The 21,403-nt window shown below is 48.7% G+C and overlaps 7 protein-coding genes across 7 annotated transcripts; 4 read left to right on the top strand and 3 right to left on the bottom strand.

Moving 5' to 3' along the window:
• Positions 1 to 122: 122 nt before the first annotated feature.
• Positions 123 to 1,706, top strand: F5B22DRAFT_124507 (S-adenosyl-L-methionine-dependent methyltransferase). The gene is made up of 4 exons (XM_047968910.1): positions 123 to 855; positions 976 to 1,079; positions 1,142 to 1,319; positions 1,413 to 1,706. The coding sequence occupies exons 1-4, from the start codon at positions 487 to 489 to the stop codon at positions 1,593 to 1,595; spliced, it is 834 nt and encodes a 277-aa protein (XP_047831523.1). The 5' UTR covers positions 123 to 486; the 3' UTR covers positions 1,596 to 1,706.
• A 385-nt stretch (positions 1,707 to 2,091) lies between these two features.
• On the bottom strand, positions 2,092 to 6,061 carry F5B22DRAFT_124526 (uncharacterized protein). Its single transcript, XM_047968911.1, has one exon. The coding sequence runs from the start codon at positions 5,829 to 5,831 to the stop codon at positions 2,187 to 2,189; it is 3,645 nt and encodes a 1,214-aa protein (XP_047831522.1). The 5' UTR covers positions 5,832 to 6,061; the 3' UTR covers positions 2,092 to 2,186.
• Positions 6,062 to 9,444: 3,383 nt separating this feature from the next.
• Positions 9,445 to 11,067, top strand: F5B22DRAFT_124455 (uncharacterized protein). The gene is made up of 2 exons (XM_047968907.1): positions 9,445 to 9,752; positions 9,814 to 11,067. Exons 1-2 carry the CDS (start codon positions 9,745 to 9,747, stop codon positions 10,958 to 10,960), a joined length of 1,155 nt encoding a protein of 384 aa, XP_047831521.1. The 5' UTR covers positions 9,445 to 9,744; the 3' UTR covers positions 10,961 to 11,067.
• Positions 11,067 to 12,182, bottom strand: F5B22DRAFT_124493 (uncharacterized protein). The gene is made up of 2 exons (XM_047968909.1): positions 12,149 to 12,182; positions 11,067 to 12,084 (listed from the first exon to the last, which is right to left on the bottom strand). Exon 2 carries the CDS (start codon positions 11,867 to 11,869, stop codon positions 11,174 to 11,176), a length of 696 nt encoding a protein of 231 aa, XP_047831520.1. The 5' UTR covers positions 11,870 to 12,084; positions 12,149 to 12,182; the 3' UTR covers positions 11,067 to 11,173.
• Positions 12,183 to 12,642: 460 nt separating this feature from the next.
• On the top strand, positions 12,643 to 13,744 carry F5B22DRAFT_124487 (uncharacterized protein). Its single transcript, XM_047968908.1, has 3 exons — positions 12,643 to 12,993; positions 13,138 to 13,372; positions 13,440 to 13,744. Exons 1-3 carry the CDS (start codon positions 12,826 to 12,828, stop codon positions 13,649 to 13,651), a joined length of 615 nt encoding a protein of 204 aa, XP_047831519.1. The 5' UTR covers positions 12,643 to 12,825; the 3' UTR covers positions 13,652 to 13,744.
• A 1,060-nt stretch (positions 13,745 to 14,804) lies between these two features.
• On the top strand, positions 14,805 to 15,810 carry F5B22DRAFT_124188 (uncharacterized protein). The gene has a single exon (XM_047968906.1). The coding sequence runs from the start codon at positions 14,989 to 14,991 to the stop codon at positions 15,679 to 15,681; it is 693 nt and encodes a 230-aa protein (XP_047831518.1). The 5' UTR covers positions 14,805 to 14,988; the 3' UTR covers positions 15,682 to 15,810.
• A 1,557-nt stretch (positions 15,811 to 17,367) lies between these two features.
• Positions 17,368 to 17,951, bottom strand: F5B22DRAFT_636010 (uncharacterized protein; the record flags this gene model as incomplete). The annotated part of the gene is made up of 2 exons (XM_047977226.1): positions 17,368 to 17,524; positions 17,590 to 17,951. 2 exons carry the CDS (start codon positions 17,949 to 17,951, stop codon positions 17,368 to 17,370), a joined length of 519 nt encoding a protein of 172 aa, XP_047831517.1.
• Positions 17,952 to 21,403: the final 3,452 nt, after the last annotated feature.

Here is a 21,403-nt window from a genome sequence, read left to right as displayed (position 1 = left end):
ATGCGCTTATCTACTCATATGCTATCTTAGCTCTGCTTAGGAGCCCACTTATATCAGACACTTGGCCAATCAGGCCTTGTGTAGCTTCTGTGCAGATAGCTTAATAGACAAACAGAACAAACCTATCAAGACTTCGACGCTTGTCTGCGCAGGTAGATATAATTACATCTACACTTATACATTCTAATGCATGAACTGAGGGTGTGCGGAGGACTCAATGCGCTCACTGCTGGCTGTCGTGGCCAAGCCGCGGTTCTATACCACCTAAGAGGATGTACATCAGTCGGGCTGACTCACCGGCGATGGCTTCTGGGGGACGACCCCACACGCCAGCAGCTTGTGCATCAGAACTGTAATGCCTATCTGTGTGTGAAACGTCTTCAGGTATAAGTATGTAGAGCTTTGCGAGACGCCTTGTCATGAAGGGCATTCCAATATTGATGATATTGGTGTGCTGCGCCGCAAAGACCAAGACGAGGAGTTATCATGTCCGCCCCTATATCCACCCATGAAGAGGCTGTCGCTTCCTGGAAGGCAAATGCCGCTTATTGGGATAACGGCATCCAGGAAGGTAACAAGTACTGGAACCGCCTACAGGAACCTGCACTCACGCGTATGATTGCATTCCGGCCTCTGGCCGAGGCGCGGGTGCTCGAACTGGCCACGGGGAATGGTCTTGTGGCTCGCTGGCTTGTGGATCAAGGTGCGTCGGTTCTAGCTACGGATGTAAGCACCGAGATGTTAGACTTCGCGAGACGCCGTGAGAAGCCTCATCACGAGGGGAAGATTGCTTATCGACAACTGGATGCCACGAATCCGGAGGCGTTAGGTGCGCTTGCCGATGAGCATGCCACCGTAAGTTAACCACAGCTGGCTATCCAAACTTCTAAATAAGAAGCAAATCATGAAACCAGGCATTGCATATAACATAACCCTTGTTGGAAAGAAGCTGAAATCATACTCCGAGCTTTCTAGGCCGGTGGTTTCGATGTCGTTGTCATGAACATGGCGATTATGGATATTTCTACTATCGAGCCGCTCGCTGCCGCGCTTCCGAAATTTCTCAAGAAGGATGGCATGTAAGGGAGATATCGTTCCTTCATGTATGCGGTTGCTTCTGACATCTTCGTTCTTCTTTCAGCTTTGTCGCTACCTTATTACACCCCGTCTTCTTTACATGCGGCGCGCGACGCAACATCCAGATTGCGGACGGCGGGCCCGACGGCTACCCTGAGATTATACGTACGAAAATTATTGAGAAGTATCTCGATGTACCACCATATCATGGCGTTGCATTATATGGACAGCCAGCACAGCAGGTAAAAAATCCCCATGGCCTTACATCCCACACCTCTTTACTGTCCACCTAGTTCAATCTCCATGTAGACGTCAGGGATTGTTAACTATAATAGATCTATTATCACCGCCCGCTGCACGAGCTCTTTTCCACGTTTTTCAAGACTGGTCTTGTGATGGATGCTATGGAGGAGCCAGCATTCACTTCCGAGGACGCCATGCCCGAACGCCTTGAGGCTTCTTCGAATTACACGCAGCTTCCTGCCATACTAGCTTTCAGATTGCGACGGCTTATTTAGAAGAATGTAATGGGCGAACACAGTGATGCTTCCAATTGTGGCCAACCATTTACGTATCCGTAGTATCATACTTCTATGGCTACTAAGTAGGCAGGCAGATTATAACATACTTGCAATCTCGCGCTCTAAAATTCAGAAGCTGACCTTCTCGGGCCTCGAAAATTCTCTCTTTGATACCCGCAATACGAGTTAGTGCATGCCGTATATAACAAGGGCAGAGATCTAGGCTTGGAACTTGATGCTATTTAGATTACAATGATCAACTACGGCTGCATGAGTCCTTGGCCAACCAATTCCATCTTGGCTTTGGTGGCTTAACTTGACTCTATATACAACTGGTCTACCAGCCGAAACTGCCTGGGTCTCAAGGGCTTGTTTTTCATCAACAAGGAATCCTCTCATTTATTTCATTTGTTCTGCTATCGAACGAAAGAAAAAGCGCAAACAATCTATTAATCGTTATCCCCGCCAACTTCATTGACTCCCACCGCCTTGGTATGAAGAGCGTCAGGATCTGGGGAAATCGTAGGTATCAACGGATGACTTTAACAAGAGGCATCGTCCATCCTTTCTGAATACCCCTAGAGCCCACTAATCCTGATCCATATCGTCCTTATCAACAGCAAAGATCCCAAACTGGCTGACGCCACCTTCGTTTTCTCCGCCATACTGTATGCCCTCTTCGTCCGCCAGATTTCCCCATCCCATCCAGAATCGTGTTTCAGAATTGCCAAGGACAGAAAGGATTTCCTCGGGAGATAGAACCGATTTATCTGCTGGCAATCTATCAAATATATTCCCACCTGCCAATAGTGCTAGGACGGATGCGATGGTCGTTGGGTTGCGAGGTAACACATCAGTCCTAGGGCTAGTGACCCAGCCTACGATAAATAAAACCAGTGTGGTTGCTAGTAGGGCAACCAAGATATGTGTAGATGCTTCGTCCTGGACAATGCGACGTCTACCAGCAGTATTGGTAACTGTAGCGTTGATGGTACGCTGGGCGTCATTGTCTCCAGGACCAATAGGTTCCGTAATGGTAGCATTCGACTCGCTAGCAGGACCTCGTATAGCTGTCACTTCTTGTGCCAGTATGATGCGACTGTGGAGTTTAATGGCGTCTATAACATCATCATTCGCGGCTGGGTCGCCAAGAGCTGACATAGGGACTGCCCATGGGGAAGTTACAACCATTGAGAAAAAAGAGTCCATGAACTGTGGGCTAAGATCTATAGTAGCAAGATTATCGAAGTCGTCGTGAAATGCCAAGTTCCAGTCGTTGATAGATGTGTTCCGTACCGTATCCTCAAGGGGGCGTGGGTGTTCGTGCAGATCTAAGTCGAAGGCGGTATTCCTAAAGGTTGTATTGACATCCAAGGCTTCGAATGTCAGATTACACGCCAGCGCAGCTGCATGCTGTACCACAGGTGTTGCGCCAAAATCCAACTTAGCCCAAAAGTAAAGTACATCAGAACCGGGGTGGAACGAGTATGATATGCCAGCATAGGTGGAATTGGTATTAACCCTATCCATATTATAATTGAGAACTGGAAAATCGATTTGACTGTCGGTTGAGACCTCGATCAGGCCGTCGACCTGTAGTGCGGTGTTATTTACACGCAATTGGGGGGCCTCATATAAAACGCAATCCATTTTACTACGCACTGCTGGAACCACAGCCGAGATTGAAACAGTAGATTTATCGAAATTGGGCGGTATGACCGTAGTAGGCTTAAGCTCTACGAAGGCAAGGTCCATGTATGTAAAGCGAGGGAAAGTGAAATTGCCCTCGAAAATTAAGGAAGGAATCTCAGTGTTGGTGATATGGAATGGTTCATCGGACGGTGAATCAAAAGAACGGCTTGGCTGAAGAGTGAGGGGTACTGTTGCGGGTAGATTTAGCTCTTGGAACAAGCCTGCTGAAAAAGTGGTGAACAATGAAGCAAGAAGAAATCCGGCGGTTGTAAATAGAGCCCAAAGAGTCCCGAGCCTGTACTCTTCAAGAATCGCTATTGGTGTTGTCATATCAAGAAGCTCAAGCCGTTCGAATACACCTATTGAAATATACTTCCTTAAGGCCATATATGGTGCTAGAGTTCTTATTTGGAAGTCCATGGCAGCAAAAGTTATAGAAAGCGTACCAAAAAGGAGTGCTGGGATCGCGGTCCATATATAATGTATATAGGTGTCATAACTAACGTCTCCAAGGCCATTCTGAGTAGCAGACTTGTGCAGCAATAGTTCCAAAGAAATTATCAAGCCTACCACGCTAACACAGAGCAGAGAGCGAGAAGTGGGATGAAGAATGGTCGGATGCAAGAGCTTTGCACTGACTTGAGGATTAGGCCTGTCATTTCCATCACAATCTGTATCGACGATGCAGAACCTTTTCTCGTCAAGTGTGGGATCATATATAAATTCTGATTGAAATGTTGACTTTCTCAGGAAGTCCACAAGGTGTTTAGTATCTGACGCTCCAGCAAACCGTAGCTGGGCCGCGAGCTGCCGGCTTTGCACTAGGGTCGATATCAAATTTGGAAAAGTAGTCGGACTACATGGCAAGAATCCTTTTGCTGGAACCAGGAAGAGCGAGATGGATATTAAAATAATACAGAAACCAGCCAAGGCGACCATCCACTGCGCGATCCAAGAACGCACAATGAGACGACTTTTGTTTAAAGTGGCGGAGCCTGTAATCCCCACTGAAGTCGGGACCATTAAAGATTGTTTGGCGATAACCGCGCCTATTGCTTGATAATAGTTGGTAGCAACTTTCTGTAAAACCTCGATCTCGAAAAGGTCCGTGACTCGCGATCCCGGCTCCAACTGAGATTTCAGCGCTGTAAACATGTAAGGATCTACGTTGACAGGCGTTGTCGAGACATTGATGGCATCTGAATAAGGGCCAACGTAGTTCAGGTCCGCTCTGCCAGCTTCAAACTGCGCTTCCATTATATTCCAGGCGGTGACAGAGTCAAGCGTCGTTCGAGGTTTTCCTATCACACGGCTTACGGATCTAGTCCGGGTACTGTTTCGAGTCACTCGGACTTTGTCAATAGCGTATTGTGGTGTGCAGAGCAGACTTGTCGATCTACTGAGTATTGATGTGGTGTAACCGACAATGCGAGACTGTATTGCGCTATTAGTGTTTGATAGACTCCTGGAGGAGATGGCGGGAGGTTTGGTTATGTTGCCAAACATCACTATAACTCGCTTTCCGGGGTCGTCGGAAATTTCATCGCATTGGATCTGTTGGAATCTCGCGAAAAGCGACGAATTACCATATATCTCGACGTCAGGGAGCCGTGCAAGTGCCACATTGCATCGAGGTGACGAAATACGCAAGTTCAAGGGCTCTTGCCTAAAGCCTGCTTCTCCTCCTGAGATTTCAGACTTGAGTAAGGTTACGTTCGCAGGATGGCACCGAAGCGAGTTAACCAGTCCATCTACGACGACGGTTGTCTCTACTTCATCAGGCAAGTTCGTTTGCACAGATTGAAATGCGTATTCGCTGGATATACCCTCAGGCAGTGTGAGGTTCTGATCTCGCGCGCCTTGGACTATGTATACGGCAAGATCACCGGTGGTGGAAAGCTTAGCGGTATTATCGACGAATTTATCGCGGAGAGACATGGGATAGGAGTCTTGGTGAAGCGTAGTCCACGAAAGAGATATCAAGCTAGTTGATATGATAATTAAGAGCTTGAGGATAATTGATACGGTAGTTGAGATGGCGACAGTGAAATCTCGGTTTTTCAAAGATGTAAATATAGCGAAAAAAGAAAACTGAGATACGTAATCCAAAAGAAGTGTTCGAGAAGCAGGAGCAGGGTTTTGGGATAGACGGAGCCAAGGAGCTATCAGCTTGCTCTGATACTCGGTGCGTGCCCAGAGGGTGGCCACACCTGTCAGAAAAGCGGTCGGCCCATACGTCCAAAGATAATGCTGAGCAGACGTACTCGTAGCAAGCCCCTGGTTCCGATTGGAAATGGAAAGAAGAACTTCAATGGTGACAATAATAAGAATGAACACTAAGATGAACCCAAACAAAACAGATCGACGTAGGTAAATTGGTCGCCAGCGCCGGGTGGCAGCATTTTGCGATGGTGGACGAAATGTCTGTGAAGGTGAGATGGTGTCGACTAGCGACTGTTCAAAGAGCACCGACTGATCCTGACCATATGCGATGTTCTCATCAGCCAGTGGCTCTATCCGGCTTGTTATGACAGGCCCCATGATCTTAACTTTTGTGAATCATCCTCTTGTTCAGACTTTCATGTGCGAAAGCCCCCGGGGGTGCTGTTTTTATAATGAGAGGAAATGTGCATATTAGACCTAGTCTTCGTAGTGCTCATCACTCTTGTATCACTACACCAGCATGGGGCGGTTTTGAATAAGACGAGGCAGTTTCATGCGTGAGTATGTAATCTGTGCCACCAAATTGTGCTAAGCCGCTCAGCATCTAGTTGGAACCTATATTTTCCCGTCTTGCTAAGTCCTTTGCTTGCTATTTTTGGGGCTGCACAAGGGGCAATAGGTGGTCATCTTAAACAACAAGGCGAATGAAGGGCGCCTTATAAGATTTTAAAAGACATAGAAGCGAATCATATCGGTGTTTTGGGGGAGCCTAGCTACCGCCACTGGGGGCCGTTTGTCGCAAGTATACTCCGTCGCCGCCCATTCGAGGACGGTCATCTCAGCTGAATGGGAACCTGCATAGATGCGACCCTACCGAACCCATACTAGCGGCAGGCACTTTGAGGGCGGAAGATGACGTCGTGGCATTCGATGCAAATAGTTTAACTACGGATCGAATTGATTTGCTTCGAACGGGTTGGGTGGGAGGAGGGACGAGCGAGAGGCGATGGTCTATCGTAGCATAGATAGGAGTCATTCAGACATTTTAATTAAGAGATCGCCCTCGCCTAAGATAAACCCAGCCCTTCTATAGAGTGAGCGGCGGAGCAACAGGTTCTCATATGTGCTCCTAAAGGCGAGCGACGACTGGTCATTCGATGATTGACTTAACGTAAATGATGCTGTGGCAACCTGAGCTTGAAATCTTTCATGGTCTACCTTGTGTGTAAGCTGATACCCAAATGCCTCGTGTCTGTTCTCGGAGCCGGCAACCCGTGTAGTCTGGAAGCGATGTTTTGAACCACAAAGAATGGTAACTTCCATCTTAGAGTCATTAGGCTTTGTGTAATGAATTCGCCTAGTCCTCGATGGAACTAATTGCATAAATCAATATTTCCTTTACATCAGTAAAGTCCCGTACTTACGGAAGTGCCGAATTCGTATTGTAGACCTACACCAATCGATTATCTGGCCCATTTCAGTCTCGCAAACTTCATAATCGTTGGGACTGAATTGGAATATATCTCCACTCCCGAATTGTCAGGTGATATAGTCACATAGACCCTAGGGGTGGCTGTATTAGACCTACTGGCTATATAAAGGGGTGTTGGCCCCCCCTTCGAGGGTTGGAGGGTTCAGGATTCAATGATTATTGACGCCTATACTATCCCTTCTACCTGCCTACTTGACTGTGACTGACCTTCTACTCACTCCGGGACCAACCCATCTGACACGAATGCTCTGCCTCAAATATCAGTGACAGAAAAGTATCGTTGCAAGTGACAGGAAAAACAGTATTGCAAACGACCCAGATGATGGCCCCATACAACGTTGGTATGGATGTTCGAGTTGGCACAAGCCTTGTCTCTGCCTGTCAATTACACCGGTAGCGTTACCGCTTTCGGTAGTGACACTGTATCTGTCATATTGGTGGCTCCGGCCAATCGCATAGTCGACATTTGGTAATATCGCGGCGGGGGAAGTTCGTGGAAGGAACTGAGAGGGAGTCTCGAACGAAAGTGATCCTATATCTTTGTTCTAGCCACGTTTTCGATGATTTATCTTTCTGGTTTCTAAACTTACAGCACTTGTAGGTTGTGTATTCTATCGCTTAAGCCACCTATATGTCACTGCTCAACGACAACAAAATGCTGATCGATCTTCTTGTGGAGCTCATCGATTCGGGATGTATCTGGTCCAACAAGGAGTAGTACTCATTGCGCAGTTGCACTAAGCCCGGGGTTTCTCTGATAAGAGAGACTAATACTGTTCGAGGAACGATTTATATTCTCTGAGTGTATTTGCAATGGATCCAGACCCCGGGCGTTAAGTAGTTGAGAGTGTGTCTGGAGAGCTAGATTATTCGAGGGCCTCCTCAAGAAAAGTATTCAGTACCTGAAGACGAGTATTGAGACATTTCAGCTTCTTATGAGCTCCTTCAGGCGCAACGAATTCCAAAGCTATGCCACGTTCTAGTTAATAACGGACACAGGGAGTTAGAAAATCTCTAATTCTATTCCGGCCTCCATACCAGATAGTCTTTTTAGTGCTAGTAATGTGGGAACCGCAAGAAAACCATTCCATACACTACTATAAATGCCAATATACTACCAATGTTGCACTGGGTACGTAAGAATAATGTGTGGAGTTGAAGCAGACAAGCCCTGGAGTCCCCATGTGTCATTTAAGGAAGCAATACGAAGTCTGGCTTGCCTTTTTATAACGGCAAGGAAGCATCGAAGCAAGCTACTACTACCAAGGCAAATGACAATACACTTTCTATGTGGAAGAAGGCTAAGCGGCTCAATCATTATGGGCGTATATACATGAGACCCTAGAGGGGGGACACAACAGCTTTCGTAGGGTATATCAATATTGGAATTTATTGACAGTCGACATTTTCACTCGCCATTATAAACAATGAATAGCTATTCTTCAGATCTCAATACAAGAGCACAGCGGGTTAACGATGAGATCGAATATGTCAGTAACATGCTATGTGTGGCTGACAAGCTGCCTATACTGACGCAGATTATTATAGAACCCTTAAAATCTAGATGCTGCAATTTAATCGGTCATAGATGGCCGTGGCTTAGACGGCATTCAATGGCGGGTATGGTGGATTGCAGCATCGGGTTTCTTCACAACATCTTATAGCATCTTCGCTGTCAATGTAATTAGACCAGCCTTAAACTATGTTTATCTAGGTTCGGATTGTCCATCCAGCACATCGGGGAGTTCTTTGATTATCACCCTGACAACCCTCATCGGTACCATCGTTGTTGCCATATTCTTCGGCTTTCTAGCCGATAGACATGGCCGTAAAAAGGGTTACGACCTGAAGCTGGCAATCGTTATTGTTGTCACGGTAGGATATATGAACTTTTCAGTGATTCCCGTCTCCTCCCAATAAAGAAGCAAGGGCCGCCCTACGAAGAGACCCCTGCTATTCTCTGCTGCGCATCGCTTAAGACCTAGACGTGTTGACGTGTGCTTCAACACTCTTTTAACTTGTAACAATAATAACTACGTCTAGTGGTGTCCGAAACTCTATGAATGTTTACCTGTGACTTGGGTTCTGGTGTGGACTCCTAGGCATAGGTTTGGGTGCAGAAGTAAGCTGTTTCACATGCTTATTTCCCTCTTGTGAGAAACATTTATTAATGTCGAGTGATTTCAGTATCCTCTTTCGAGGCCGAGTTGTCTTCAACAAAGTCTCGCGGTCGAATGATGGCTGACGGTTTAGGACTTGATAACCCAGAGACTATATCTGCAATTTGGCAGTCTGATGCTACTAGCATAGCGGCCGATGCCTCGACTGTGTGCGGTGCTGAGAAAAACATCAAGATCTATTTGAAGACTTCATGAAGATATGGTCCAGAGCATTGCCACAATTTCTAGTGGCACCCTGCCAGGGTATGTCGTTGTGTCTGACGACAGCCCCATGTATATTGTATAATATCAAATGAAACCGTATCAGCAGATGATTACCGTTAGTACCAGCCTTAACAAGTATTTCTGAAAGCTCTCCGGAGATGCCAAGGCACATGCACGAGGATATTAGCAAGGTTTACGTAAGAACAAAGTTCACCCAACAAGGAGCTGCCCTGGAGCTGCCCCTCCATAACCACCACGGGCGAGCCAGGAAAGCTAAAGGTAGGGATGGCGGTGTCAGCTAACCTGAACAACCCAACAACAATCTTCAACAACCGACCTCAAGGCTATATGAAGCCTCAGCCTATTTGCTTTTCCCTACCTTGAACACGATATATGACATGATCTAGAATGAGCCATGCCTCTGTAAGCATGTTTAACTGCTCTGTGAAATGACTCGATAGACTAACGACCATCAACACAACAGCCACCTACTCGGCAAGAAATCGTGGAATGTTTACAATCCCGCCAACATCGCGCGCGTGAAGCGCGACGAGGCCGAAGCGGAGGCCCGCGCTGAAGCCGAACAAAAGCGACAGCAAGAATTCGAAGCAGAGCGACGACTTGCGATCTTACGTGGCGAAGCCCCGCCCTCACCACCACCACCCGCATCGACAACAGAGCCATCCTCCGGGTCTAAGACGCACCGGAAGCACAGCCAGGACGATGATTCTGCAGGGCGGGTTAGGGGAGAGCGCAGGAAGCGCAAGCGCTTTGGAGAAGACGACACGGATTTCGAGATGCGCGTGGCGAGGGAACGCACGGATGCCGCTGCCACGAACACTATCGCCCGACTGAGCACCTCCACCAAGAAGAGCAACGCCCCGATTGTAGATTCTAGAGGCCACATATCACTTTTCCCTGAAGAGGATACCCGAGGAGAGCGCCCGGCAAACCAGAAGAACGAGGAGGCAGAGCGCGAGGCGGCAAAGAAGCGTCAAGATTTCGAGGACCAATACACGATGCGATTTTCGAACGCGGCTGGGCGGGATGGCGTCGGCGTTACTAGCTCTGGACCTTGGTACACGTCTAAAGACGCTCCCGAAGTGCGTGAGTTGGCAGAGGCCGGGAAACCGGGCAAAGATGTCTGGGGCAACGAGGACCTGAAGCGTAAGGCGCGAGACGCCGCGAGGGTAGTTGCCAACGATCCTCTGGCGATGATGAAGAAGGGTGCGGCCAAAGTCCGTGATGTAGAGCGGGAAAGGCGAGCCGTGAACGAGGATAAGGCTAAGGAGCTTAAGCAGCTACGCAGAGAGGAGAAGCGGCACGAGAAGAGACGGAGAAATCGGGACGTCGATGATCTTGAGGGCTTCAGCCTTGACGCGCAAGCTGTAGATGATGATGATAGGAAACGGGGGCGTGGGCACCGTGAACATCGATCAAGATCACGGGATCGCGATGAACGGGATAGGCACCGACATCGCCGCAGATCAGATCATGACGACTACCGCGAACGCCCCCACCAACATGAGGATGATCGTCATAGAAGTCATTCTAGAAGGACCCGCGATGATGAGGAGAGGCAGTCAAAAGGACACGGGCGACGACACTTGGCCAAAACGGATCATTATTAGATTTGTATGACTTTGCAGCACGGTGTTAGGCGAACAGAGCATTATATACCCCTGGAGAATTCCCAAAAGGCAATGGAAGATGAATTATTAAGGGATGTTGTATCTATGGGTAAAATTATGGTTTAACGGGTATCATAGCCGCCTCCAACATCGACTGCCTCTGCAGTTCTGTAGCAATGACAAAGCACGGGGTATCTTGCAATGAAACCATTCCTAGTTCTCCTTCCACGGTAGACTGATAGCAACCTCCGCCATCTTCTTCTCAACAAGCTCTACTAATTTGGGAGCCTGGAGCTGCTTGAGGGCCTTGATGATGCTGTCTGCTGTCTCTTTCTGCAGCCCTTCCTTTCGATCGCTGTAGAGGTCGACACCTTCCTCGGTAAACAGTGTTGGCGCAAACCAGGTCACAGCCCAGCGCTCGACGCCTTCGCCACTTGATAACGGCCGCTCGCCCCAGCCGAGAATCTCCCAGTGGCTGCTCGCGATGACAAGCCAGCCTTTGCCGCGCCAGTTCCAAGCACCCGGAATGACGGGGTCCGGCTTCTCAGTGCCGAGCACGCTTTTTACGCTCCCTTTGCCGTTCTTCTTCTCATATTCTACAATGTTGTCGTTCACGGTTGGGCTGTTGTTGTCGGTGGGAGCGGAGGTGGTCGAGGCGGGTTGGGGTTGGCGAGGTGTGTATGTGATTCGTACATTCCGCGCCGAGCACCACATTGACAAGGTCGAGTGCGTTACTGTCCAGGTACCGTAGAGCCATTCGTTGGGAGGGGTGACGAATGGCTCGTTAGAGGTTGTCGAGGCTTTCGAAGGGTCCGCGAGATATCTGGACGGCGCACGTAGACTGATGGGGTTCGCTACGCCCTCGGCAGCAGTGGTTGGCGCTGGTGCTGTTGCCGTGTCGTCCGCCATTGTTTGCAGTATGTACACGCGACAGGAATTAAAGCATGAGTTGGACTTGAGGAGAGTCTTTAAAAGCAATAGAATGCTGCCACCTGGTAGGTGTGGTATTTTGCCCGGATCCAAGCGATCCAAGCTCTCACAAGCTTGTCGGAAGGCCAAGCATCCGGAGTAGTTGTTTCAAGCTACCTAAATTATAGTACTTGCTTACGTAGTAGGTACCTAGGCTCGTTTAGGTAAGTACCTATGCAGCATCCTAAATAAGTATGAGAGCTCGCTCATGTAACATACCCGTCCATCCAGTCAGTCTTAGGTATTGTCTGACGCGATCTGTGGCCCTACCTATAAATGAAGCAATAAAGGAGGGTGATTCTGGCCGGGGGTTCGGATAGGGGTAGGTACACAGATACCTGGTTCTACCCGGCTATTGGCTGGTATGTGCCCTATTTGCTCTTTGGTCGTGAGTCACGTGAAGGCGTGTTTCCGATCCTTTGTGGCTTCGAGAGTGCAATGTGCAAACGGACCCTTCCTTATTGCCGTTTCCGTGAGTTCTATTATTCCTTTTCCGTGTGGATTTACGATATATACTTTATCGCTATAGAGACTCTCCCGTGTGGATTGTGACCTCCGTCGACGAGTATGGAAATTGCGCGACTGGTGGGTGAAGAGTGTTGGTCGGGCAAGAGAGCGCGTAGTTTCGAAGGGGGGTCAATGGGTGACGTGGAAGATCGCAGCGCTTGAGGTGGAAGCGTCAGGAACATAGGTTGATGGATACGGCCTTGGATTAGCTAAAAGCTGATAGCGATGGGATTGTTGATGTTGGACAGATATCTAGTATCGGCCTGGAATTAGGCGGCTGTGTACCCATGAGACCCTTGGTAATGGCTGCCGATATTCAACTCGGGAAGCAGAAGGCCAGTCAGATCAACGCTGCTCTTATCTAAATTACGGGCAAAGAGTCCGAAACAATGTGCAGTGGTTGTTTAGCCGGCAATGGGAAGTTTATCGGTGGCATCGTACCTTTACGTGCAGATCACCAAGAAGTGACAGGGTTTGCATGTGCCAACCATTACTATGAAGGTCATGGGAAGCACTGTTCAATCCGGAGTCGAGATCCAGGTATGCATGTTCAGGCGGTGATTCAATATTCAGATCATATCGCCGTTCGATTTGTATCTCCTGCTGTTTATTTCCCTCGTCGCAGTATAGGGTGGCGATCTGTCGTTTTGTCTGTCTCCCTTGGTTTTTGCAAGCATAAAAGGGCTAACATGTTATTCCAGTCAAGAGTTGTGCGCCATATCCCAATCATTAGCTTTTCCACCAGTGGGATCAGTTACTACCTACTCGCAATAGGCGAGGATATACATTTCATCCCCCCCAACCCAGCTAAACAGCAAGAAATTGTGAAGTCAATCGAATTGTTTGAAGATACACTTGTTGGTTTCATAAAACAGCTGGGTTTGGATGAGGAGCAATTCGATAGTGGTCCTACGCGCTATCGGTTTAGCGTTCACGGTATGTATTCGTCGTTGCTTATATCTCTTGAGCGTACCCTATAAGGTCGGCGCTTACATATGCATAGAGAGGTCGAACGGGGGCCAAGTTGGACCTCCTTGGTATCGTGCAATGTATACAATGCAGCATGTATTAATGATGTTCGTCGTCAACGACTACCGAATATGGGGGAGGCGGGCAAAGCCATATGGGCGGTATGCACTTTGCCTAGGGTTGGATGAGTTGCAGAAACAAATGCTCGCAGTTGAGCAAGTGTTCAAAAACCCTGCGGACACCTAAATACCGGTTGTAGTATAAGCGGAGGGTACCTAGTTATAATCGAAAATAACAGCAACCCCAATTAGGTATATCTGAACCGGGAGGTTGAGGCCTAGTGTATGATGCCTAGGGGAAAGGGTAGTTAGGAGAAGAGCCTAGGTATACGTTGTTTATAGCTATCCTATAGAAATTGCGATGGATGTGGTTCATTTTATAAGTAGCGATGGCTTGTCACGACAGATGAATAGATGATTCATAGTCCTTAATATATGACAATTGAATAAAGGATAATGAACATATTAGTTGAAAGTTTTAGGTTATACATAATAGTTAAGACAGATATTAATATCTTCTTGATCCAATTCATTCGTATTGTATTATTTCACTATTAGCATCACCTCCTAAGGGCCTATGATGTCACACTTGTACTATAAGTAAGTGCTGGTATTATTGTTGTAGGTACTGTACCCTATTAAATCTACACTACCTATGTATATAAGTAGCTAATTACATATATCCCAATCATGCCTTGTGAGATTTACAGGTACTAGACAGAAAATAGAAATGTAGAGAAATGTTTGAATTCACCTGCATCATGCTACTGAGTACCTAGGTACTTATCTATCGCCTAGGTAGCCACAATTCGATGGCCCCCTTCTTTTTCCCCGGATAGCACCCCCTGTCCAGACCCTGTCCTTGGCTCTCTTGTACTTGCCTAAATCTAACGCTATCTCATACTAAAAGATGGGGATTCTGTGCATTGACGGTAGGTACCTCTTGCTTAAGCAGTGTACTTAGATGGGTTACTTAGGTAGGCACAGATCTTTCCGGGGCAACTGCCGCCCAATTGGTGCGAGAGGCCGATTTGAGGTTTGCTGTCAATGCACCAGATTTTTGTCTATCTATCTGTCTACCTGTCTATTGTACAGATACAGATACAATTATTTCAATTTGAAATCCCAGTCTACCTACGTAGGTACAATGCTTTAGTTAGGCTATCGCTCAGGCTCTACACACATCACCGTCGCAATTCGGATCACTGCCATGACTCACCGCCTGTACAACCTCGGGTTTTTGTTAACCTAGCATACCTACCACCGCAGGAGGGTTGCGTTGCTGTGCTGTGCTGTGCTGTCACAAGGGCTCTGGGGTTACTTCAATCTCGCCGGACTGCCACCGCCAGCGTCGCATCCGGTCCCTGGCAATTGACGTGCCGCCGACCTCTTGGAATCCCATAGTGCGCGTCCGTTCGCCGTCTACATCCAAGCCGCCCGTTGCAGTTTTTTGTGTTTTTTTCGGCTTCCCTGTTTACCTCCCCGTTTGCCTTCCCTTTTCTTCCTATCTATCTACTCTCGGAAATGAGCGACGCCGAAGACCCAGACAACGCCACCGCCATGGCTGCGGCAATGGGATTTTCCAGCTTCGGTGCCCAACAGCCTAACAAGCGCCGCAAGTTCAATCCCAACACGGACGCTTTTGTCGCTCCGAGCTCGTCCGTCACCTCCACTTCCAATTCCGCCCTTCACTTCCATCAGCATAATGAAGGCAACGGCCACACAGCAACTACTGGCTCCAACACGGTTCCTCTGGGCGTTAGGAAGAAGAATATGGACGAAATTGATCTTGATGATGACGATGTTGTAGAACAACTTCCATCAACCGGTCAAACGACCCAACCAGCCACGGCGGATGACGAGGACCCTGAACCTCAGTACATCGACACCTCGCGCCCGTCAGCACCTGTCATTGCTGACCCCGCCGACCCTCTCCAGTCCAAGATTGATGCCATAGTCGGGAGTTCGAAGGAGATATATACTGCTCCACAGCTGCCACCAACTTACGTGGCCAGCGGCGGGTATTCAAGTCAAGCCAGTCACGGCGGACGCCAGCACAATATGAACCGAGATGGTCGGTCAGGCCCGAAGTGGTGGGAGGACTATTATGATCCCACCTTCATCATGAACCCTTGGGATGAACTCGAGAAGGTTCATGGTTTGGAGCCTCGTGGAACCTGGATATCTTGGGAAGATGCGAAGGCGGCACGAACATAAGCCCTTTATTCCGCTTCCAGCTCAGTTTCGGTCACTATTTTGCCCGCAAATATTAAGACCCCCGGACTTGGCATACAGTGAGTCAAGTATTGAACCGGTCATGAGCACAACTTGACGAACCGACTTACCAATCTCTATTCGCCCCACTAAGGCTGCGTCTGAGTACTCCACGTGCTTGATTGCCATTCGACCCAGCTGATAGACACAATACTATATTCCTCCTTTGGACATCACATCGCACGATCACGTGATCACCTTCAACACATACGATAGCGCATCACTCCACATACGGTTGGGTGACCTCCGCGCCTATGCATGGATAGTACGATCCCTACATGCACCCCTACCCTTGTTAAGAGCTGGGGAGCATATTTGAAGGTATAGGTACACTCAGGTTGTCTACAGTGAGGGTACATCGAAGCTACGTCCGGTCATGCCGCCAAAGGGGAATCAGTGTATTACTACCGCCGGAAGCAATATCGTCTCTATCCAATCACAGGAATCCTAAGAAAAATCTCCAACAGCCTATGGCCACCATCGTCCACACTGTCGTGGCCCATACGAAATAGGGAAGCCCATAATCCCAGAAGAGGGAAGGAGTGGTCCTATCCGTCTGGGCGGTAGGCATGACTTAGTTACAAGAATACCTTGTCCATCGTTTGCCCCGAGTGTGTCTTTAAGACACCCTCCCACCATCGGGATCTTACTTGCGTGCCAGCTATGGTTTGTCCGGCTACCGGTAACCCAAGCGCAGCCCTAGACACCACACCGGTCGCACGCATGTCATGCTGTCTCGCATACGTGCCTACACCAACTAGTTATCCATATCATGTACATTTAGCCCGTGTAGCCCACCGGAAAACACCCCAAGCTACCCAATCATAAGTCATAATCTCGTCAAAACCGTTTCCCTGTCCACATTAACGCCTCTAGCCTGGTCGCTGTACGTCAGCGCATGTCTGACTTCCCTCCACGTGGGGAGAAACCCGAGCCGAATGCAGGAACAGACACGGCGCTCCTGTCCCCTGCTGCTGTCACTGCCCACACACCTGGTGAGGTACCACACCACTGCCACTATGTAAAGCAGCGATGGATGGGCGTCTATTTGCCGCGCTACCGCACAAATCGACCATCCACAATACATTCCCACCCAACTAAGCGCAGTGGAGGGCGTGTGCAGATCCGAAAACGGCAGGAACCTGGGAGATACCGCTCTCGAAAGGAGGGGGGGTGCATTCAAAACATCTCCCACACACGTGGTAAAAGCAGTACAATGGCGCACGCGGCTGATCTCGCATATTGAGATCTTGCATGGTTCACCCGCCCGCCCTTTGCATTAGTGCCCATTTGTTTTCCTGATAGACCCCAGAAACGCCGCTAGGAAATCAAACCCCACCGTTGTAGTCAAACGACAAAGTAGAAAGATAAACTTTTTGGTAGGTCGCACGTTCAGCTTCCCCGTTTCTTGCGGCTCTGCTGTGCGGCTCAAAATCTCTACGTTTGTAGTTTGTAGAGATTGCATACCATAGCACTGATGTGTAGAACTAGTACTCAGGGGACGGGTATCGATTCCGCGCCTTCTGGTACTCTTTCGAGTGCTTCTTCTCGGCCTTCTTCTTCATAGATCTGGTTTTGAGATTAGCAAAAACTGTACATCATTTCTACCAGACACTCTGATCTAGTAACTTACGATACTTTCTTCGACGTCCACTCGAGATTCGTTCGCACCTCCTGTGCATCTCGCACGCCATCTGCAAAGCGGGCGCGCGACTTGGCTAGACGTGCCTGCGCCTTCGCTTGTAGCTCCAGGAGCTCACGATGCTTGGCATTGAGAGTACCAGAACTAATAATTCCGCATTAGTTAGTGATTTCTTGATCTCAATGAACCTGGCATGAGGGAAAACTCACGTCTGTGCCTGTGTAACTAGGCTTCGGTCTAATGGCAGAGGATCGAAGGCATTTGCGAAGCGGTCTTGCATGTACTCGTTGAAGTCAACGCCGCTGGCAGATGCAGTGCTGTCGCTGCCATAGTAGTAGCAGTTGTCACCGCCTGCCATGGCTGAAGGCCCCGATGAGGCAGTGGCAGCACTGCTGCCGCCGTACGAGTAGGTCGCTCCCCCGGATGACACAACAGATGGGTCTGTCGTCTCTGGGGGTGAGACACCGTACGAGGCGTTGCTGTATCCGTAGGGGTATGTGTACGAGGCGTTTGCATCCTTGGATGGGATGGGCACCCCGCTGGCGTAGTAGTGAGAGGAGTAGGCAGCCATTTTAGGAATTGTGTTTGTACTTTAGTGTGTAGATAGGCGAGAAGGTGGAGATTTGGGTTTGGACGAGTGTGGGTTAAGTTGATGCTAGTACTGCAAAGTATGCACTAGGTAGCAAGATAATATCAAGGTGTATGAGGTGTAAGACTTAAGAGTCTTTGTGTATAGGGTATGTGTGTGTGTGTGTCTTGTGTGTATGTCTTGTGTGTTGGAGGAACTTGGCTAAGACTGAAGTCGAGATGCTTCTGACGATGTGGCTCTGAAGAGAGATCAAGGAGGTTTTGAGTTGCTTGTGTGAGGAGGAGGAAAGTGATGAAGAAGAAAGAAGAAAGAAATCATCTCAACCTGTCGAGAACTCATCCTTTTATACTTTTTTTGCAACAGGCACCGTCGACTTGAACTACTGTCGAGGGCAAGAGGGCAATGCCTATACCTTACTACATACCTACCTCAAAGACGACATACACCATCTCCCGCCGTCCTATTCGTCCGAACAAGGAACGGCATGGGATGAAGATGGGGATGTAACAGAGATAGGACGGATCGGATATTGGTATGTGCTCTAGAACTCCCTTCCCCCCCTCCTTTCGCCCCTTTAGCTTGCTTCCTCGCTCGCTGACTATACCCTGGTCCTTGGTACGAATACAGTACCTACCTAGGTCAAGAGGAAAAGCAACGTGTGATGACATTTAGATACGTTGTAGGTCTGTCTACTAGAGAAGGGTGGGCGAGAAATACGTAAGGGGGGAAGGAGACATGAGTAAAAAAAAAAAAAAAAACAAAGCTATAGATTTGATAGGTACACACGCGTACATGCTCTACGTGTAAGGGCGAAATAGTATAGAAACTAGTAGGTAGTCAAGAAGAGGATCTTAGGGTACATGATACATACATATGTACATGGTCATGGGGCAGAAACGGGGACGAATCGGCAAACGAGAGAACCGGGGAAGAACAGATCTACTCTCTCTCTTTTTTTTTTTTTTCCTTTCCTTTCCTCTCGCGTATAGGCGGACAGATAGACATGGATTTCTTGTACCGCGTACTCGGGTCCAAGGATATAATAGCCGAGGAGTGTGACAGGAAAGAGAGTGACCGGGGCGAGAGTCATAGTGACAAGGTATGGGTGGGTAGGATGGTAGATACTTTGATAGATTTGACGTGACAAGACATGAAGTACGGGGTACGAGCGAGCTTCAAACCCACGAAAAGCTGCAGTTTGGTTCGGAATACCCTGGTCTGTCCTAGGTACTTCTTGCATGAGGTTCCATAAACTACTTTACTTGGCAACGGGATTTTCGTTTGGAGGTATATCTAAGTGTAGGTATGTGTGTATGTGCGTGTGCGTGCTTCACATGAGTGAGTATAGGGGCAAGTAGTTGGATAGGTATATGGGGTAGGCGTGTGGCTACCAACGGCATGTCTTCGACATCACTAGGTTTGGTTTCGATATTGCCTACCCGATTCTCTCGGGCTATGGGGTGGCACGTGGGAATACTTTCCGTGATACGCTGCTTCTGCCCTCAGTGTGCCCCTCGGGAGGTAAAATTTCAAAGCTATGTTGCTGTGAATATTGGGGAGCGTTACGACTAGAGTATCAATATATGTATGTCAAGTCACCCTAGTTTAGTAAGTACACACACCATCTTACTAGGTGTGAGGAGTTGCTTAGATTCCTGTTCGGTTATTCCGAGCTTGTTTCGTCGACATGTAGTTCACTGACCCATGTGAACAAGCCAACGTCATGTTCGTTCTGCCTTGGGCATTCTCTGTGGACATGGTACAAAGGCAGAACTTGCCTATATGGGAAGAGGGATGGAGGGGGTGTACAGCTATCAGTGATGTGATTAGACTTGGGGGGAAAGCTGCATAAGCACTCAAGGGTCGTGGAACGGCGATCGGGGGGAGGGGGTGATAGATACGGGAACTGGATATGGGCGACGGTCTGTATATCGAGGTACACGGGGAATTTCAACGACGGAGTTTCCGGTGGGTATCTGATGTGGAGGTCGGCGAATGAGATATGCTCGGGAAAGTGGATAAACGGTTTACAGAGAACTATCAAGAGCGCGAGCCGAATATGGGAAGCCTGCCCCCAACTCGAGATGTCCAAAGTACCTCCGGAAGGGGGGGGGAGGGCGGATTACGAGGTTGAACCAGCAGTATCACATACAGGGTTGTCTGCCAGGAGGACAGCTGTAACTTTCAACGGATTACCACGTGGTACTTGCTTAACCTGAGAGTGTAACTATGGGCGATGTCGGGATTTGCTCTGAAATCGGTATCCACGAGAGGGTTTTATGTGTGAGGCAGTGTGTGGGTGAGTGAAAGGACAAGCAGGTCGATAACGCCTACATCAAGATTCCACCGGCTCGGCAGCACCCACTCACGTCTCGTCTAGAATGGAGCGGGCCCGGTGATGCGCAACAAGCGCGCTGACGCTAAGGACTCCAGATGCGGACGCAAAAGCAGCGGCAAGTTTTCTCACGGTGACTTGAAGGAGGGGGGGTGTGAGAATCAAATAGCTCTCCGTGCTATTACTGAATAGGCCGAGGCCCCATTGCAGGTTGCGTCGAAGACGGCGTGGGAGAGGGAGGCAATTAAGCCATTAGACGTCAGAATGGGTATCTCGATTGCCAATGCCGCCGGTTACTGGTCAGGTCAGGCAGAGGTGCAGCATGTTGGGCGTTTTGTGTCATGATGTGTTGTCAGGCCCATGAGACAGCCCGCCAACTAGGTGTATTCATTAGTTATTCGGAATTGCCTTTCTGCGCGGATTGATTACCCATCGATAGCCCAGACAAGTATTCTCAACGCAGATAAGACCGGCCGCTGTCCCTTGTCCTTCATGGAGAGGAGGTTTTCAAAATACCTACATACATCCATCCCTTGATCCAGCAGGGATGTGAGATCGTGCTTCGGCTGAGTCTGACCCAACGTGTGGAAAATTCCAAGAATGCCCACCAGAACAATTTTCTGATTGGTCCAAAATGGAAGAAATTCCACACCCAAAGAGGGTAGACAAGTTTGCCGGTGCAGATCCGCAGGCCCGTGAATAGAGGGGAGGAAATATTAAAAGAGATATAATTAATGAAAATAAAAGATTTCAACTAAGTTAATAAGCCACCACATCGTTCATGAGCTCTGCCTTGCCACCCGCCCAACTCGGTACTTCTTCTTTGACCCCTCCTTACGACATGATGTCCTGGGCGTAGGTAAGCAGGCTGCCCCACCGTCTAAGAAGTTCCCCAAGTTATTAGGTATCGCACGGGTTGTACGGCGCTCATCTCAGCAGCCCATAGATTCGGGATCATGTGTTTCGCCTGTTACAATACATGCAGCGGACATGTGAATATCTGGCCTCGCCAATGGCTATGATTTTATGGTACAAGAACTTCGAGTTTGTACTCTCGCAACGGAGTGTTCCTCGGTATCCGACGCCTTACGACTTTACA

The sequence above is a fragment of the Xylaria bambusicola genome, assembly GCF_022495145.1.
Source record: "Xylaria bambusicola strain CBS 139988 unplaced genomic scaffold F5B22scaffold_17, whole genome shotgun sequence".
Classification (NCBI taxonomy): Eukaryota; Fungi; Ascomycota; class Sordariomycetes; order Xylariales; family Xylariaceae; genus Xylaria; species Xylaria bambusicola.
The sequence above is the reverse complement of the archived record's forward strand: the minus strand, read 5'-3'. Positions and strand labels throughout refer to the sequence as shown.

What these genes read in the sequence shown, in the direction of transcription:
- F5B22DRAFT_124507 (XM_047968910.1), top strand. Translation starts at nt 487, where the DNA reads ATGTCCGCCCCTATATCCACCCATGAAGAGGCTGTCGCTTCCTGGAAG. An exon ending in TTGCCGATGAGCATGCCACC is followed by an intron (nt 856 to 975) that starts GTAAGTTAACCA and finishes CGAGCTTTCTAG; the next exon opens with GCCGGTGGTTTCGATGTCGT. An exon ending in TTTCTCAAGAAGGATGGCAT is followed by an intron (nt 1,080 to 1,141) that starts GTAAGGGAGATA and finishes TTCTTCTTTCAG; the next exon opens with CTTTGTCGCTACCTTATTAC.
- F5B22DRAFT_124526 (XM_047968911.1), bottom strand. Translation starts at nt 5,831, where the DNA reads ATGGGGCCTGTCATAACAAGCCGGATAGAGCCACTGGCTGATGAGAAC.
- F5B22DRAFT_124493 (XM_047968909.1), bottom strand. Translation starts at nt 11,869, where the DNA reads ATGGCGGACGACACGGCAACAGCACCAGCGCCAACCACTGCTGCCGAG.
- F5B22DRAFT_124487 (XM_047968908.1), top strand. Translation starts at nt 12,826, where the DNA reads ATGTGCAGTGGTTGTTTAGCCGGCAATGGGAAGTTTATCGGTGGCATC. An exon ending in CAGGTATGCATGTTCAGGCG is followed by an intron (nt 12,994 to 13,137) that starts GTGATTCAATAT and finishes ATGTTATTCCAG; the next exon opens with TCAAGAGTTGTGCGCCATAT. An exon ending in CTATCGGTTTAGCGTTCACG is followed by an intron (nt 13,373 to 13,439) that starts GTATGTATTCGT and finishes ACATATGCATAG; the next exon opens with AGAGGTCGAACGGGGGCCAA.
- F5B22DRAFT_124188 (XM_047968906.1), top strand. Translation starts at nt 14,989, where the DNA reads ATGAGCGACGCCGAAGACCCAGACAACGCCACCGCCATGGCTGCGGCA.